Source organism: Chroicocephalus ridibundus, chromosome 18, assembly GCF_963924245.1.
Source record: "Chroicocephalus ridibundus chromosome 18, bChrRid1.1, whole genome shotgun sequence".
In the NCBI taxonomy this organism is placed as follows: Eukaryota; Metazoa; Chordata; class Aves; order Charadriiformes; family Laridae; genus Chroicocephalus; species Chroicocephalus ridibundus.
In genome coordinates, this window is record NC_086301.1 from 7900252 (window position 1) to 7918702 (window position 18451).

The 18451-nt window shown below is 59.1% G+C and overlaps 1 protein-coding gene across 1 annotated transcript; it reads left to right on the forward strand.

Moving 5' to 3' along the window:
- The first annotated feature begins 391 nt into the window (after positions 1-391).
- CHEK1 (checkpoint kinase 1) lies at positions 392-17223 on the forward strand. Its single transcript, XM_063355288.1, has 12 exons — positions 392-517; positions 3463-3686; positions 3799-3863; positions 3965-4034; positions 5388-5576; positions 7431-7535; positions 7622-7717; positions 7810-7918; positions 10298-10475; positions 13331-13462; positions 13573-13674; positions 16959-17223. The coding sequence occupies exons 1-12, from the start codon at positions 453-455 to the stop codon at positions 17052-17054; spliced, it is 1431 nt and encodes a 476-aa protein (XP_063211358.1). The 5' UTR covers positions 392-452; the 3' UTR covers positions 17055-17223.
- Positions 17224-18451: the final 1228 nt, after the last annotated feature.

Consider the following 18451-nt stretch of genomic DNA (forward strand, 5'->3'; position numbering starts at 1 on the left):
GGCTACTCCCAGTGCCCCCCAGGAGCCCCCAGTGCCTTCCAGTATCCCCAGCATCGGCCCAGTACTCCCCAGTATGATGCCTGTGCCTCCCGCTAACTCCCAACACCATTTTCAGTGACTCCCAGTATCCTCCCGTGCCACTTCCACTGCCTCCCAGTATCCCCCAGTGCTTCCCACTATCCCCCGGTGCCACTTCCGCTGCCTCCCGGTATCCCCCAGTGCCTTCCCAGTGCCTCCCAGTATCCCCCAGTGCCCTCCCAGTGCCTCCCAGTATCCCCCAGTGACATGTGGGGGGCGGTGGATGGAGGACCCGGGCGTTCCGGGCGGGCGGGCGGAAGGACCCGGGAGTCTCCGGGGGCGGGGCTCGGGCGTGCTGCGCGCGCAAGGCGGGGCGTGTCGCGGTGGCGCCGGCGGGAAAGGGCGGCGTGGCGGGAGCGGGGCCGGCGCCGGGCATGGCGGTGCCGTTCGTGGAGGACTGGGACCTGGTGCAGACGCTGGGCGAGGGCGCCTACGGGGAGTGAGTCCGGGGCGGGGGGAGCCCGGGGGCGGGGTGGGGGGGTCGGGGCTGCTGCCCCTTGCGCGCCTCTTGCTCGCCCGCTGCCCCCCGCCGCTCGCCCGCTGGCCCCCGCCGCTCGCCCGCCCCTTGCACAGCCGCTGCCTGCGCGGGGGGACCCCCGGCGTGTGCCACTTGCACGCCCCGGCGTGCCCGCTGCTTGGCCATCGCGTGCCCCTTATGTGGCCACTGCTTGGCACTTGCATCCGCCTTATGTGGCCACTGCTTGCCCACTGCTTGGCCCTTGCATTCCCCCTTATGTGGCCACTGCTTGGCCATTGCGTGCCCCTTATGTGCCCGCTGCTTGGCCATCGCGTGCCCCTTATGTGGCCACTGCTTGGCACTTGCATCCGCCTTATGTGGCCACTGCTTGCCCACTGCTTGGCCCTTGCATTCCCCCTTATGTGGCCACTGCTTGGCCATTGCGTGCCCCTTATGTGCCCGCTGCTTGGCTACCGCATGCCCTCTGCGTGGCCATTGCGTGCCCTGTCTGTGCCCGCTGCTCGCCCCCTGCTTGGCCACTGCGTGCCCCTTACGTGGCCACTGCTTGGCCATTGCATGCCCCTTATGTGGCCACTAGTTGCTCATTGTTTGACTATCACTTGCCCACCGTGTGGCCATTGCTTGCCCTGTGTGTGCCCGTTGTTTGCCCACCACTTGGCAGTTGTGTGCCTGCTGCTTGCCCCCTGCCTGGCCACTGTATGCCCCTTATGTGGCCACGGCTTGCCCATTGCATGCCCCTTATGTGGCCACTGCTTGCCCACTGCTTGGCCCTTGCATTCCCCCTTATGTGGCCACTGCTTGCCCGCTGCTTGGCCCTTGCATTCCCCCTTATGTGGCCACTGCTTGCCCATTGCGTGCCCCTTATGTGCCCGCTGCTTGGCTACCGCATGCCCTCTGCGTGGCCATTGCGTGCCCTGTCTGTGCCCGCTGCTCGCCCCCTGCTTGGCCACTGCGTGCCCCTTATGTGGCCGCTGCGTGCGCATTGCTTGGCTGTCACTTGGCCACTACTTGCCCACCGCGTGGCCATTGCTTGCCCTGTGTATGCCCGCTGCTTGCTCCCTGCTCGGCCATAGCGTGCCCCTTACGTGGCCACTGCTTGGCCATTGCATGCCCCGTATGTGGCCACTAGTTGCTCATTGTTTGACTATCACTTGCCTGCTACTTGCCCACCGTGTGGCCATTGCTTGCCCTGTGTGTGCCCGTTGTTTGCCCACCGCTTGGCAGTTGTGTGCCTGCTGCTTGCCCCCTGCCTGGCCACTGTATGCCCCTTATGTGGCCACTGCTTGCCCGCTGCATGGCCGCTGCTTGCCCTGTGTATGCCCACCACTTGCCCACTGTTTGGCCATCACATGCCTCTTATGTGCCCACTGTTTGCTCATTGCTTGGCTATCACTTGCCCACTACTTGCCCACCGCGTGGCCATTGCTTGCCCTGTGTATGCCTGCTGCTTGCCCACTGGTTGGCCACTGCGTGCCACTTACGTGCCACTGCTTGGCCATTGCATGCCCCTTATGTTGCCACTGCTTGCCCGCTGCATGGCCATTGCTTGCCCTGTGTATGCCCGCTGCTTGCCCGCTGCTTGCCCACCACTTGGCAGTTGTGAGCCCGCTGCTTGCCCACTGCTTGCCCATTGTGAGCCCCTTATGTGCCCGCTGCTTGCCCACTGTTTGGCCCTTGCATGCCCCTTGTGTGGCCACTGCTTGCCCCTTGCTTGACAGTTGCATGCCACTTATGTGCTCGGTGCTTGGCTATCACATGCTGCCCACTGCTTGCCCACTGCTTGGCCATTGCGTGCCACTTGGCTGTTGCGTGCCCCTCGTGCGCCCACTGCTTTGCCCGCTCCTTGGCCATTGTCTGCCCCTTAGTTGGCCAGTGCTTGCCTGCTACTTGGCCAGTGCTTGCCCATCACACGCCTACCACTTGCCCGCTGCATGGCCATTGCTTGCCCTGTGTATGCCCACTGCTTGCCCACTGTTTGCCTGCTGCTTGGCTGTTACATGCCCCTTATTTGCCCACTACATGGCCGCTTCTTGCCCCCTGCTTGGCCATTGCTTGCCACTTATGTGGCCACCGCTTGCCTGCTACTTGGGCAGTGCATGCCCCTCATGTGGCCACCGCTTGCCCACTGCTTGGCCATTGTGTGCCCCTCATGTGGCCACTGCTTGCCCTCTCCTTGGCCATTGCATGCCCACTATGTGGCTATTGCTTGCCCTCTGCTTGGCCATCATATGCCCACTATGTGGCCACTGCTTGCCCCCTGCTTGGCCATTGTACGCCCACTACATGGCCACTGCTTGCCCCCTGCTTGGCCATTGCATGCCCACTATGTGGCTATTGCTTGCCCCCTGCTTGGCCATCATATGCCCACTATGTGGCCACTGCTTGCCCCCTGCTTGGCCATTGCATGCCCACTGTGTGGCCACGGCTTGCCCCCTTGCTTGGCCATTGTATGCCCACTATGTGGCCACTGCTTGCCCCCTGACTGGCCATTGCATGCCCCTTATGTAGCCACTGCTTGCCCCCTGCTTGGCCATCGTATGCCCACTATGTGGCCACTGCTTGCCCCCTGCTTGGCCATTGCATGCTCCTCATGTGGCCACTGCATGCCCCCTCCTTGGCCATTGCATGTGCACTATGTGGCTATTGCTTGCCCCCTGCTTGGCCATCGTATGCCCACTATGTGGCCACTGCTTGCCCCCTGCTTGGCCACTGCTTGCCCCCTGCTTGGCCATTGCATGCGCACTATGTGGCTATTGCTTGCCCCCTGCTTGGCCGTCGTATGCCCACTACATGGCCACTGCGTGCCCTGTGTCTGCCCGCTGCTTGCCCGCTCCTTGGCCGTTGCCTGCCCCTCCTTTGGCCACTACTACTTGCCCGTCACGTGCCCCCCGCCTTGCCCGCCTTAGGGTGCAGCTGGCCGTCAACCGCCGCACCGAGGAAGCCGTGGCCGTGAAGATCGTGGACATGAAGCGCGCGGCCGACTGCCCGGAGAACATCAAGAAGGAGATCTGCATCAACAAGATGCTCAACCACGAGAACGTCGTCAAGTTCTACGGCCACCGGCGCGAGGGGGCCACGCAGTTCCTCTTCCTGGAGTACTGCAGCGGCGGCGAGCTCTTCGACCGCATCGGTGCGCCCGCCTCCGCCCGCCTCGGCCGGCCGACGTCGCCGCCGCGACGGCGACGGCGTCGAACAACGAAACGAAGGCTTCAACGCTCTTCTTTTTTCCCTCACCGGCGCAGAACCGGATATCGGGATGCCGGAGCCGGAGGCGCAGCGTTTCTTCCAGCAGTTGATCGCCGGCGTGGTGAGCGCGGAGGCGACGCCGGACGAAGGCGACGATGACGACGACGGCGGCGGGTTTCCGCCCGCCCCGCGCGACGCTGACCCTTCTCTCCCCCCGCCCAGGTCTATCTGCACGGCATCGGCATCACCCACCGCGACCTGAAGCCGGAGAACCTGCTGCTGGATGAGCGAGGTTGGGGCGGGGGGGGGTCGATTCGATGCGATTCGATTCGATTCGGGGTTTAATTTCCACGGTAATTTGCCGCGGCAAACTCCTTTCTCGCTTTCGAAATTTCCCGTTAAGGGTTAATTCGCTTTTGGTTTTTTGGTGGAATGTGCCTTTTAGGTTTTCAATTACCTTCTCTTTTCGCATTAAAATTTAACGTCAAAACTGAATTTCCTGTTGGTCTTGCCCGCGATTTGAAATTTTACATTCGTTTTTCATTTTAAAAATCAATTTGAAAATTTAGTTTAATTTCCGTTTTACTTCTAAAATTCAGTTTACTTTTGGTTTTAATTTTAACATCGATTTTAAGCTTTAAATTGCCTTTAATTTTAATTTCTAATTTTAAAATTTCACTTTAAAAATTAGTTTAACTTTGGTTTTTTTTAACTTTAATATGACTTAAAAGTCTTCTCTTGCATTTTATTCTAATTCTAATGTTTTATTTTAAAACTTAATTTCCAAATTCGCTGGGATCTCACTCTTAATTTCAACGTTGAAGTTTTAAATTACTTTTTATCCGAACGTTAAAACGGCTTTTTAAAATGTATTTTTGAAATCTAACTGAGTTTTGCGTTTAATCGCGGCACTCAAATTGCAAAACGCTTCTTTATTTTAACTTTTCGTTTTGAAAGCGAATGCAAAGGGTTAGTTTAACGGTGGTTTTAATTTTAAGATTAATTTTAAGTTTTAAGTCACCTTTTTGATTTTGAATTTTCGTTTTGAGTTTTGGTTGAAGTTTGCTTTTGATTTTAAGAGGCTTTAAATGACTTTTAACTTTAATTTGAAATCTGAAATTTTCATTTCAAACGTTTGAAATCTGAAATTTTCATTTCAAACGTTTGAAATCTGAAATTTTCATTTCAAACGTTTGAAATCTGAAATTTTCATTTCAAACGTTAAGTGTGTTGTTAATTTCAATATTAATTTTCAACGTTAAATTACTTTTTAGTTTTGCTCTTAAGGTTTCCTCTTCGTTTAATTTCGGTGGTAGTTTTGAGATTAATTTTTTGAGTTTTAAATTGCGTTGCCTCGCGCTGTGACGTTTTCGCTTGAAATTTAATTTCCTTTTGCTCCGACTTCGGCTGTTCCTTTTCGGTTTCGGATTTTAATTTTAAAACGAAAATTGTGAAACTTGGCTTAATTTTGCTTTTAAGATGGATTTGAAATTCCCTTTCCCTCCCCGCTTGCGCCGTGGCTTTCCGGTTCACGCGCCGTCGCCCTTTCCGTTTTCCCGCCCGCTTTTGGGATTTGACTCGCCCTTTTTTTTTTTTTCCTTCGCCCTTTTTGAAATTTTCCGCCTTTGATGAATTTGGGGCCCAGACAACCTGAAAATCTCCGATTTCGGCTTGGCCACCGTCTTCAGGCACAACGGCCGGGAGCGGCTGCTCAACAGGACGTGCGGCACCCTGCCCTACGTGGCCCCCGAGCTGCTGCGCCGCCCCCACTTCAGGGCCGAGCCCGTCGACGTCTGGGCCTGCGGCGTGGTGCTCACCGCCATGCTGGCCGGAGGTGGGCGCCCGCGGCGGAGGGGGGGGGCCTGGGGGGGGGGCGGGGGGTGACACGCTCGGGGGGACGCAGGTGACACAGCGGGGGGGGGTGTGTGTGTAAAGGGCATTCAGGGGTGCGGGAGATGCAGAGGGGGGGGTATGAGATGCGGGGGGGCGGTATATGAGATGCGGGGGGGATGTATATGAGATGGGGGGGTATATGAATTGCGGGGGGGGTATATGAGACGCGGGGATGTATATGGGACGGGGGGGGTATATGGGACGGGGGGGTATATGAGACGGGGGGGTATATGGGATGCGGGGATGTATAGGAGATGGGGGGGTATAGGAGATGGGGGGGTATATGAGACGCGGGGGGGGTATATGAGATGCAGGGATGTATATGAGATGGGGGGTATATGAGATGGGGGGGTATATGGGATGGGGGGATGTATATGAGATGGGGGGGTATATGGGATGGGGGGATGTATATGAGATGGGGGGGTATATGAGATGCGGGGGGGGTATATGAGATGCGGGGGGGGTATAGGGGATGCGGGGATGTATATGAGATGGGGTGGGATATGAGATGCGGGGGGGATGTATATGAGATGCAGGGGGGGTATATGAGATGCGGGGATGTATATGAGATGGGGGGGTATATGAGATGGGGGGGTATATGGGATACGGGGATGTATATGAGATGGGGGGGTATATGGGATGGGGGGGTATATGGGATGCGGGGATGTATATGAGATGGGGGGTATATGAGACGCGGGGGGTATGTATATGAGATGCGGGGGGGGGCGTATGAGATGCGGGGATGTATATGAGATGGGGGGGTGTATATGAGATGGGGGGGTGTATATGAGATGGGGGGGTATATGAGATGCAGGGGGGATGTATATGAGATGATGGGGGGATGTATATGAGATGATGGGGGGGTATATGAGATGGGGGGGTATATGAGATGTGGGGGGGATGTATGTGACATGGGGGGTTATATGAGATGGGGGGGTATATGAGATGGGGGGGTATATGAGATGGGGGGGATGTACATGAGATGGGGGGGTATATGAGATGGGGGGTATATGAGATGGGGGGATGTACATGAGATGGGGGGCTATATGAGATGCGGGGGGGTATATGAGATGGGGGGTGGGTATATGAGGTGTGGGGGGGTACATGAGATGGAGAGGGGATGTATATGAGATGGGGCATGGGGGGATATGTGAGATGCGTAGGGGATGTATATGAGATGGGGGCATATGAGATGGGGGGGTATATGAGATGCATAGGGGATGTATATGAGATGCGGGGGGGTATACGAGATGGGGGGTATATGAGATGCAGGGGGGATTATATGAGATGCGGGGGGGTATACGAGATGCAGGGGGGATGTATATGAAATATGTGAGGGGCGTATATGAAATGCATAAGGGGTGCACGTATGGAATGCATAAGGGCTGTGTGTGAAATGCACCGGGGGGGGGACGTGAAGTGCATAAGGGGGGAGTATGAAATGTACGAGGGCTGTACGTATGGAATGTCTAAGGGCTGTATATGGAACGCATTAGGGGCGTATATGAAATGCACGGGGGGGCATATGAGATGCGGAGGGGCTGCATAGGAAATCCATAAGGGGTGTATATGAAATGCGGGGGGGGGGCGGTATACGAGGTGCATAAGGGGCGTACGTACGGAATACGTACGGAATGTATAACGGGTTGTGTATGAAAAGCAGAGGGGCGTATGTGAAAGGCGGAGGGGGGTGTGTGTACGGAATCCGTAGGGGCCGTATATGAAAGGGGGCCGGGAACGCGTGGGATGCGTAAGGGGACGTATCCCGGGTGCCGCGGGTTCTCCCCTGGGACAGAGCTGCCCTGGGACCAGCCCAGCGACGCCTGCCAGGAATACAGCGACTGGAAAGAGCGGAAAACCTACCTCCCGCCTTGGAAGAAGATCGATTCGGCGCCCTTAGGTAAGTCACCGGCACCCGGCGGCTCCCGGTGCCGCCCCGGGGGTCACCCATCTCCCGTCCCGTGTGTGTCCCCCCCCCACCCCCAGCTTTGCTGCACAAGATCCTGACGGAGAGCCCGACGGCCAGGATCACCATTCCCGACATCAAGAAGGATCGGTGGTTCAGCAAACCCCTCAAAAAGGGTAAGGGGACGCCGGGGAGCGCGCTGCCCCCCCCCTCAACCCCCCCCTCCAAATTTGGGGGGGGTGTCACTGGGCGTCTTGTCCCTTCGCAGGCGTCAAGCGGGCTCGCGTGTCCTCGGGGGGGGTCGCCGACTCCCCCGGCGGCTTCTCCAAGCACGTCCGCTCCGACATGGATTTCTCGCCCGTGAAGGGCGCGCTCGGGTGAGCCCCCGCGTCCCTCCGCGTCCCTCCGCGTCCCTCCGTGTCCTTGCACGTCCCTCCGTGTCTCTCCGCGTCCCTCTGCGTCCCTGCACATCCCTCTGTGTCCCTGCACATCCCTCTGCATCCCTCCGTGTCCCTCTGCATCCCTCCCCGTCCCTGTCCCTCCGTGTCCCTCCCTGTCCCTGCGTGTCCCTCCATGTCCCTTTGTGTCCCCGTGGGTCCCTCTGTGTCCCTCCGTGTCCCTGCACATCCCTCCATGTCCCTGTGTGTCCCTCAACATCCCTGTGCATCCCCCCGTGTCCCTGTGCATCCCTTCCCGTCCCTGCGTGTCCCTGTGGGTCCCTCTGTGTCCCTCCTTGTCCCTCTGTGTCCCTGTACGTCCTTCAGTGTCCCTGTATGTCCCTCTACGTCCCTGTGCATCCCTCCCTGTCCCTGCGCATCCCTGCGCGTCCCTGCACATCCTTCCCCCTCCCTGTCCCTCTGTGTCCCTCCGTGTCCCTGTACGTCCCTCCATGTCCCTGTATGTCCCTCAACGTCCCTGTGAATCCCCGCGTGTCCCTGTGCATCCCTCCCCCTCCCTGTCCCTGCGTGTCCCCGTGGGTCCCTCTGTGTCCCCCCGTGTCCCTGCACATCCCTCCATGTCCCTGTGTGTCCCTCAACGTCCCTGCGCATCCCTCCGTGTCCCTGCGCATCCCCACGTGTCCCTGCACATCCCTCCCTGTCCCTGTGGGTCCCTCTGCGTCCCTCTGCGTCCCTCCGTGTCCCTGCGCATCCCTCCGTGTCCCTGCGCATCCCCCCGTGTCCCTGCACATCCCTCCCCGTCCCTGTGGGTCCCTCTGCGTCCCTCTGTGTCCCTCCATGTCCCTGTACGTCCCTCCATGTCCCTGCGCGTCCCTCAACGTCTCTGTGCATCCCCGCGTGTCCCTGTGCATCCCTCTCCCTCCATGTCCCTGCGTGTCCCTCCCTGTCCCTCTGTGTCCCCGTGGGTCCCTCTGTGTCCGTCCGTGTCCTTGCGCATCCCTCCCTGTCCCTGCACATCCCCGCGTGTCCCTGTGCATCCCTCCCGCTCCCTGTCCCTGCGTGTCGCTCCCTGTCCCTGCGTGTCCCTCCATGTCCCCCTGTGTCCCTGTGGGTCCCTCTGTGTCCCTCCATGTCCCTGTGCATCCCTCCCGCTCCCTGTCCCTGCGTGTCCCTCCCTGTCCCTCCGTGTCCCTCCATGTCCCCCTGTGTCCCCGTGGGTCCCTCTGTGCCCCTCCATGTCCCTGCGCATCCCTCCCCGTCCCTGTCCCTCCGTGTCCCCGTGGGTCCCTCTGTGTCCCCCCGTGTCCCTGCACATCCCTCCATGTCCCTCTGTGTCCCTCAACGTCCCTGCGCATCCCTCCGTGTCCCTGCGCATCCCCACGTGTCCCTGCACATCCCTCCCCGTCCCTGTGGGTCCCTCTGCGTCCCTCCGTGTCCCTCCATGTCCCTGTATGTCCCTCCATGTCCCTGAGTGTCCCTCCCTGTCCCTCTGTGTCCCCGTGGGTCCCTCTGTGTCCATCCGTGTCCCTGCGCATCCCTCCCTGTCCCTGCACATCCCCGCGTGTCCCTGTGCATCCCTCCCTCTCCCTGTCCCTCCGTGTCCCTGTGGGTCCCTCCGTGTCCCTGTGGGTCCCTCCGTGTCCCTCCGTGTCCCTGTACGTCCCTCTATGTCCCTCTACATCCCTGCGCATCCCTCCATGTCCCTACACATCCCCGCGTGTCCCTGCACATCCCTCCCCGTCCCTGTCCCTCCGTGTCCCTGTGGGTCCCTCTGTGTCCCTCTGTATCCCTGTGGGTCCCTCTGTGTCCCTCCGTGTCCCTGTATGTCCCTCCCCGTCCCTGTCCCTCCATGTCCCTGTACGTCCCTCAACGTCCCTGTGTGTCCCTCCATGTCCCTGCGTGTCCGTGCCGCCGGGGTGGTGGCTCCGGGGGCAGCGGGAGGTTTCTGGCAGGCCTGCGCCCTGCGGGGCTCTGCGCGTCGCGGGGCTGCGCGCGACGCCGGCCTCCGCGTGTGCCGCAGGGCTTCGCGCGCCGCAGGGCTTCGCACGCTCCGGGGCTTCGCGCGCTCCGGGGCTTTGCACGGCGCGGGGGGCTTTGCACGGCGCCGGTGGCGGGGGGGGTTTGCACGTTGCAGTTCTTTCCGCGCCGGGGGGGCTTTGCACGCCGCAGGGCTCTCCCCGCTTCCCCCCCCGGCAGCGGTTCGGTGCCCACCGGGGCGGTGCAAGCGCAAAACCCGCCTTTACCCTCGCGCGCGCCCCAGAACATCCCAAAACGCTGCGCTTCCCCTTTCTCCCCCTTCCCCGTCCTTGCTGATCCCCCCCCCCCGCCCCCCGTCCCCCATCTCCCCTTGCCTTGCAGCGAGGAGAAGTCGGGCTATTCCACGTCGCAGCCGGAACCCGGCACGGGGGGGACGCTGTGGGACAACGGGGCCACCACCATCGACCGCCTGGTGCAGGGCATCAGCTTCTCGCAGCCCGCCTGCCCCGAGCACATGCTGCTCAACAGCCAGCTCCTCGGCACCCCCGGCAGCTCCCAGGTGCCGCACGGGGCGGGGGGGTCGGGCAGGGTGGGGGGCACGCTGGGCGTGCAGCGTTTGTCACGGCGGGATGGGACGTGGCGCTCCTGGGGCTGCGGCTTGGCCAGGTTTTAGCATCCCGGGATGCGGCCGTGCAGCGTTTGGGATGCAACTCCGCAGGGTATATAATATCGGGGAGCGACGTCACGATATCGGGGACGCGGCTTCGCCAGGTTTTTCGTCTGGGGACGCGGCTTTGCCGGGTTTTGTCATCCCAGGACGCGGCTTTGCCGGGTTTTGTCATCCCAGGACGCGGCTTTGCCAGGTTTTATCATCTGGGGATGCGGCTTTGCAATGTTTTGTCATCCCGGGATGCGGCCGTGCAGCGTTTGGGATGCAAATTCCCGTTATGTGTCGTATCGGGGAGCGACTTGGCGATATCGGGGATGCAGCTTGGCCGGGTTTTATCATCCCGGGATGCGGCCATGCAGCGTTTGGGATGCAACTCCGCAGTATATATAATATCAGGGAGCGATGTTGCGATATCAGGGATGCGGCTTTGCCAGGTTTTAGCATCCCGGGATGCGGCCGTGAAGCGTTTGGGATGCAACTCCGCAGTATATATAATATCAGGGAGCGACGTCGCGATATCGGGGATGCGGCTTTGCCAGGTTTTAGCATCCCGGGATGCGGCCGTGCAGCGTTTGGGATGCAACTCCACAGTATATATAATATCGGGGAGCGACGTCGCGATATCGGGGACGTGGCTTCGCCAGGTTTTTCGTCTGGGGACGCGGCTTTGCCGGGTTTTGTCATCCCAGGACGCGGCTTTGCCAGGTTTTTCGTCTGGGGATGCGGCTTTGCCGGGTTTTGTCATCCCAGGACACGGCTTTGCCGGGTTTTGTCATCTGGGGATGCGGCTTTGCGATGTTTTGTCATCCCGGGATGCGGCCGTGCAGCGTTTGGGATGCAAATTCCCGTTATGTGTCGTATCAGGGAGCGACTTGGCGATATCGGGGATGCGGCTTGGCCGGGTTTTATCATCCCGGGATGCGGCCGTGCAGCGTTTGGGATGCAACTCCGCAGTATATATAATATCAGGGAGCGATGTTGCGATATCGGGGATGCGGCTTGGCCGGGTTTTAGCATCCCGGGATGCGGCCGTGCAGGATTTGGGATGCAACTCCGCAGTATATATAATATCGGGGAGCGACGTCGCGATATCGGGGACGCGACTTTGCCGGGTTTTGTCATCCCAGGACGCGGCTTTGCCAGGTTTTATCATCTGGGGATGCGGCTTTGCGATGTTTTGTCATCCCGGGATGCGGCCGTGCAGCATTTGGGATGCAAATTCCTGTTATGTGTCGTATCAGGGAGCGACTTGGCGATATCGGGGATGCGGCTTGGCCGGGTTTTAGCATCCCGGGATGCGGCCGTGCAGGATTTGGGATGCAACTCCGCAGTATATATAATATCAGGGAGCGATGTTGCGGTATCGGGGATGCGGCTTGGCCGGGTTTTAGCATCCCGGGATGCGGCCGTGCAGGGTTTGGGATGCAACTCCGCAGGGTATATAATATCGGGGAGCGACGTCGCGATATCGGGGACGCGGCTTCGCCAGGTTTTGCGTCTGGGGACGCGGCTTTGCCGGGTTTTGTCATCCCAGGACGCGGCTTTGCCGGGTTTTGTCATCCCAGGACGCGGCTTTGCCAGGTTTTATCATCTGGGGATGCGGCTTTGCGATGTTTTGTCATCCCGGGATGCGGCCGTGCAGCGTTTGGGATGCAAATTCCCGTTATGTGTCGTATCGGGGAGCGACTTGGCGATATCGGGGATGCGGCTTGGCCGGGTTTTATCATCCCGGGATGCGGCCGTGAAGCGTTTGGGATGCAACTCCGCAGTATATATAATATCGGGGAGCGACGTTGCGATATCGGGGACGCGGCTTCGCCAGGTTTTTCGTCTGGGGACGCGGCTTTGCCGGGTTTTGTCATCCCAGGACGCGGCTTTGCCGGGTTTTATCATCTGGGGATGCGGCTTTGCCAGGTTTTAGCATCCCGGGATGCGGCCGTGCAGGGTTTGGGATGCAACTCCGCAGTATATATAATATCAGGGAGCGACGTCGCGATATCGGGGATGCGGCTTCGCCAGGTTTTTCATCTGGGGACGCGGCTTTGCCGGGTTTTGTCATCCCAGGACGCGGCTTTGCCAGGTTTTATCATCTGGGGACGCGGCTTTGCCGGGTTTTGTCATCCCAGGACGCGGCTTTGCCAGGTTTTATCATCTGGGGATGCGGCTTTGCGATGTTTTGTCATCCCGGGATGCGGCCGTGCAGCGTTTGGGATGCAAATTCCTGTTATGTGTCGTATCAGGGAGCGACTTGGCGATATCGGGGATGCGGCTTGGCCGGGTTTTAGCATCCCGGGATGCAGCCGTGCAGGATTTGGGATGCAACTCCGCAGTATATATAATATCGGGGAGCGACGTCACGATATCGGGGATGCATCCGATTGAGAACACCGGGGTCCCACGTTGCGCTATTTATTGTATTCGGGACGCGCCTTTTGCATTCCGGAGACGGGATTAAGGAGCGCCTTCACAGCATTTAGGATGGCGGGGGAGCAACGGTGCGATTTTGCCCGGTGTTTGTAATATTTTGGGGGGCGTCACCTCGCCGCGCGGGGGCTCCGGGCGCTGCAGCTGGCGGCGTTTGCCATCAGGGGGTGCAGCTCCGCAACGTTGCCGGGATTTTTTTCCCGAGCTGCGGCTCCAACTTTGCGGGGATTCGTAACTTTTGATGGTGGGTTTGGTTTTTTTTTTTGTGTTTTTTTTTTTTTGTGTGTGTGTGTGTTTTGGCCCGGGGGGGCGGCCGGCAGAGCCCGTGGCAGCGGCTGGTGAAGCGGATGACGCGCTTCTTCACCAAACTGGACGCCGACGGCTCGTACCGCGCCCTGAAGGAGGTGTGTGAGAAGATGGGGTACGGCTGGAAGAAGAGCTGCACCAACCAGGTAGGGATCGGGGGGTCAAATCAGGGAGTGGGACCCCCCCCACACCCCCGACCACGCCGTTGCGTCTGCCTATCATCTGGGGACACCCCCGCTTCGCTGCCGGTTTGCAGGTCACCATCTCGACCACGGACAGGAGGAACAACAAGCTCATCTTCAAGGTGAACCTGGTGGAGATGGAGGGCAAGATTTTGGTGGATTTTCGCCTCTCCAAGGTGAGCGGGGGGCGGGGTGGGGGGGGTCAGGGCGGGCGCGCGATGGCGGCGCGGTGGGGGCAAGGCGATGCGGGGACTTGCGAGACCGTGCGAGGTGGGTCCGAGGTGATGGAGGAGCGTGCGAGGTGGGTCCGAGGTGATGGAGGATCATGGAAGGTTGGGTGCAAGGTGGTGCAGGACCACGCGAGGCGGGTGCGAGGTCCATGCAGGACCATGCGAGGTTGGGTGCAAAGCGATGCAGGACCATGCAAGGTGGTGCAGGACCGTGCAAAGTGGGTGCGAGGTGGGTGCAGGACCATGCAAGGCTGGGTGCAAGGTGATGCAGGACCATGCAAGGTGGTGCAAGACCACGTAAGGTGGGTGCAAGACCAAGCAAGGTGGTGCAGGACCGTGCAAAGTGGGTGCAAGACCATGCAAGGTGGGTGCAAGGTGGTGCAGGACCATGCAAGGTTGGGTGCAAGGTGATGCAGGACCATGCAAGGTGGTGCAAGACTATGTAAGGTCGGTGCAAGACCAAGCAAGGTGATGCAGGACCATGCAAAGTGGGTGCAAGACCATGCAAGGTTGGGTGCAAGGTGGTGCAGGACCATGCAAGGTGATGCAGGACCGTGCAAAGTGGGTGCAAGACCATGCAAGGTTGGGTGCAAGACCATGCAAGGTTGGGTGCAAGGTGATGCAGGACCATGCAAGGTGATGCAGGACCGTGCAAAGTGGGTGCGAGGTGGGTGCAGGACCATGCAAGGCTGGGTGCAAGACCATGCAAGGCTGGGTGCAAGGTGATGCAGGACCATGCAAGGTGATGCAGGACCGTGCAAAGTGGGTGCAAGACCATGCAAGGTTGGGTGTAAGGTGATGCAGGACCATGCAAGGTTGGGTGCAAGGTGATACAGGACCATGCAAGGTGGTGCAAGACCACGTAAGGTGGGTGCAAGACCAAGCAAGGTGATGCAGGACCGTGCAAAGTGGGTGCAAGACCATGCAAGGTTGGGTGCAAGGTGATGCAGGACCATGCAAGGTGGTGCAGGACCGTTCAAAGTGGGTGCAAGACCATGCAAGGTTGGGTGCAAGACCATGCAAGGTTGGGTGCAAGGTGATGCAGGACCATGCAAGGTGATGCAGGACCGTGCAAAGTGGGTGCAAGACCATGCAAGGTTGGGTGCAAGGTGATGCAGGACCATGCAAGGTGGTGCAGGACCGTTCAAAGTGGGTGCAAGACCATGCAAGGTTGGGTGCAAGACCATGCAAGGTTGGGTGCAAGGTGATGCAGGACCATGCAAGGTGATGCAGGACCGTTCAAAGTGGGTGCAAGACCATGCAAGGTTGGGTGCAAGGTGGTGCAGGACCATGCAAGGTGGTGCAAGACCACGTAAGGTGGGTGCAAGACCAAGCAAGGTGATGCAGGACCGTGCAAAGTGGGTGCAAGACCATGCAAGGTTGGGTGTAAGGTGGTGGAGGACCATGCAAGGTTGGGTGCAAGGTGATGCAGGACCATGCAAGGTTGGGTGCAAGGTGATGCGGGACCATGCAAGGTGGTGCAGGACCGTGCAAAGTGGGTGCAAGACCATGCAAGGTTGGGTGCAAGGTGATGCAGGACCATGCAAGGTGGTGCAGGACCGTTCAAAGTGGGTGCAAGACCATGCAAGGTTGGGTGCAAGACCATGCAAGGTTGGGTGCAAGGTGATGCAGGACCATGCAAGGTGATGCAGGACCGTTCAAAGTGGGTGCAAGACCATGCAAGGTTGGGTGCAAGACCATGCAAGGTTGGGTGCAAGGTGATGCAGGACCATGCAAGGTGATGCAGGACCGTGCAAAGTGGGTGCGAGGTGGGTGCAGGACCATGCAAGGCTGGGTGCAAGACCATGCAAGGCTGGGTGCAAGGTGATGCAGGACCATGCAAGGTGATGCAGGACCGTGCAAAGTGGGTGCAAGACCATGCAAGGTTGGGTGTAAGGTGATGCAGGACCATGCAAGGTTGGGTGCAAGGTGATACAGGACCATTCAAGGTGGTGCAAGACCACGTAAGGTGGGTGCAAGACCAAGCAAGGTGATGCAGGACCGTGCAAAGTGGGTGCAAGACCATGCAAGGTTGGGTGCAAGGTGATGCAGGACCATGCAAGGTGGTGCAGGACCGTTCAAAGTGGGTGCAAGACCATGCAAGGTTGGGTGCAAGACCATGCAAGGTTGGGTGCAAGGTGATGCAGGACCATGCAAGGTGATGCAGGACCGTTCAAAGTGGGTGCAAGACCATGCAAGGTTGGGTGTAAGGTGATGCAGGACCATGCAAGGTTGGGTGCAAGGTGATGCAGGACCATGCAAAGTTGGGTGCAAGGTGGTGCAGGACCATGCAAAGTGGGTGCAAGGTGGGTGCAAGGTGGTGCAGGACCATGCAAGGTGGTGCAAGACCATGTAACGTGGGTGCAAGACCATGCAAAGTAATGCAGGACCATGCAAGGTTGGGTGCAAGGTGGGTGCAAGACCGTGCAAGGTGGGTGCAAGACCATGTAAGGTGGGTGTAAGGTGATGCAGGACCATGCAAGGTGGGTGCAAGACCATGCAAGGTAGTGCAAGACCATGTAAGGTGGGTGTAAGGTGGTGCAAGACCGTGTAAGGTGGGTGTAAGGTGGTGCAGGACCACGCAAGGTGAGTGCAAGACCATGCAAGGTTGGGCGTAATGTGGTGCAGGACCATGCAAGGTTGGGTACAAGGTGGTGCAAGACCACGTAAGGTGGGTGCAAGACCAAGCAAGGTGATGCAGGACCATGCAAGGTGGGTGCAAGACCAAGCAAGGTGATGCAGGAGCATGCGAAGTGGGTGCAAGATGGGTGCAAGACCATGCAAGGTGGGTGCAAGGTGGTGCAGGACCATGCAAGGTGGTGCAAGACCACGTAAGGTGGGTGCAAGACCAAGCAAGGTGATGCAGGACCGTGCAAAGTGGGTGCAAGACCATGCAAGGTTGGGTGTAAGGTGGTGGAGGACCATGCAAGGTTGGGTGCAAGGTGATGCAGGACCATGCAAGGTTGGGTGCAAGGTGATGCGGGACCATGCAAGGTGGTGCAGGACTGTGCAAGGTGGGTGCAAGACCATGCAAGGTGGGTGCGAGGTGGTGCAGGACCATGCAAGGTGATGCAGGGCCGTGCCAGGTCGGGTGCGAGGCGGCGCACGGTGGTGCCCAGCGGGCGCAAAGGCCTGCGCGGCGGGTGCAAGGGAGGGCGGGAGGCGACGCGAGGTGGGCGCACGTCGATGCGACACCCCCGCCCCCCCCCCCCCCGTCTCTCCCCGCGCAGGGCGACGGCCTGGAGTTCAAGAGGCATTTCCTGAAAATCAAGGGCAAGCTCAGCGACGTCGTCAGCACCCAGAAAGTCTGGCTGCCCGCCACCTGAGCCCCCTGCACCCCACCTGCCTCCTCCTCCTCCTCCTCCTCCTCTTCCTCTTCCTCCTCCTCCTCCTCCTCCTTCTCCTGGCGGGGGCTCCCGTGGCAGCACCCGAACGCCGTGAAGGCGACCGACCGCGCGCTTCGGATTTTAAAGGTTCAATAAAGCCCTGGGGTGGGGGGGGACAAAGCGATTGCCGCTGGCTGCATCCGGGGTGCTTGGGGGGAGCGGGGAGGGCGGGGGGGGGGGGCTCCACGGCCCGGCAATTAAAACCGGCGTTAAATAAAAAAATAGCAATTAGGGATCAATACCCCCACCCCCAACCTTAGTTGCACCCCAAAAAGGGCCACAGTTGGCCTCGTTACCCCAATTAATCCTGCTGGGTCCAGCCCAGCCCCGCGCCGGCACCAGCATTTTGCCCCAAACCTCGAGATTTGTGGGCAAAAAAACCTCCCCAGAGGTGCCGGGAGCTGCTCCGCGATGTCACCCATTTTCCGGATTTTGGGGTGCGGGGATGCGACGTTTTTTTTTTTTTTTTTTTTTTTTCCTCGACAAGCACAGGGCTCGTTCACTCTGAAACCTACTGACGGCGCAGCATCGCTCGGCCCGGCGGAAATCTCACTCCGGGGTCTGCGCTGAGCCCCGCAGCCCTAAACTAGCCCATGACACCCCACCTAGGATCTGGGGGCTGACCCCCCCCCCCCCCCCAACCCCCCCTCCCCACCCCTTCCTGCCCTGTCTCGGGGCAGCGGCTGCCCTCGTTTTCCAACCTCTTTAATTGCTTTGCGGAAGGGCTAACGAGCCGAGAGCTGCCAGGGGTTGTTAGCGCTGGAGCGAGAGAGGAGAGCGGGGGATTAACCCCGAGGGGAGAACAACCTCCCCCCCCCCCCCCCCCCCAAAAAAAAAGAGCATCCCCCCCAAAAAAAACCCCCACCGAGCACCACAACCCCAACAGCCGCCTCAACTTTTCGTTATTGGGGTGGAAAACGCTCTTTTTACTAGTTTTCCCCCTTTTTCTTAAAGTAAGTATTTTTCATATCCCTTTCCCTGGCTTTTTTTTTTTTTTTTTTTTTTTCCTGGTGGGAACCGCCGCCGCCCCCCCCCCCGGCGAAGCAATTAGCGGCGATTTTTTAATTGCATATTTATATTGCAGCCGGGGAGCGAGACCCCGGCGGCGGGCGAGGGGGGAAGCAGGAAGACGCCGCCTCCGACCTTGTTTGCTTTTCAGCCGGGATTAAGCGCTTTTAATTGTCCCGGAGATCACAGATTGCAGCCGGGGGGGATAATTAAGCTGAATACAGGGTTTTCTGGTTCACTCCCCCCAGGAATTTATATTTCTAAGGGAAAAGAAAATATAAAAGCTTCGGGGATGCCTTGGGGAATTAACGGGTTTTCGGGGGGGGGGT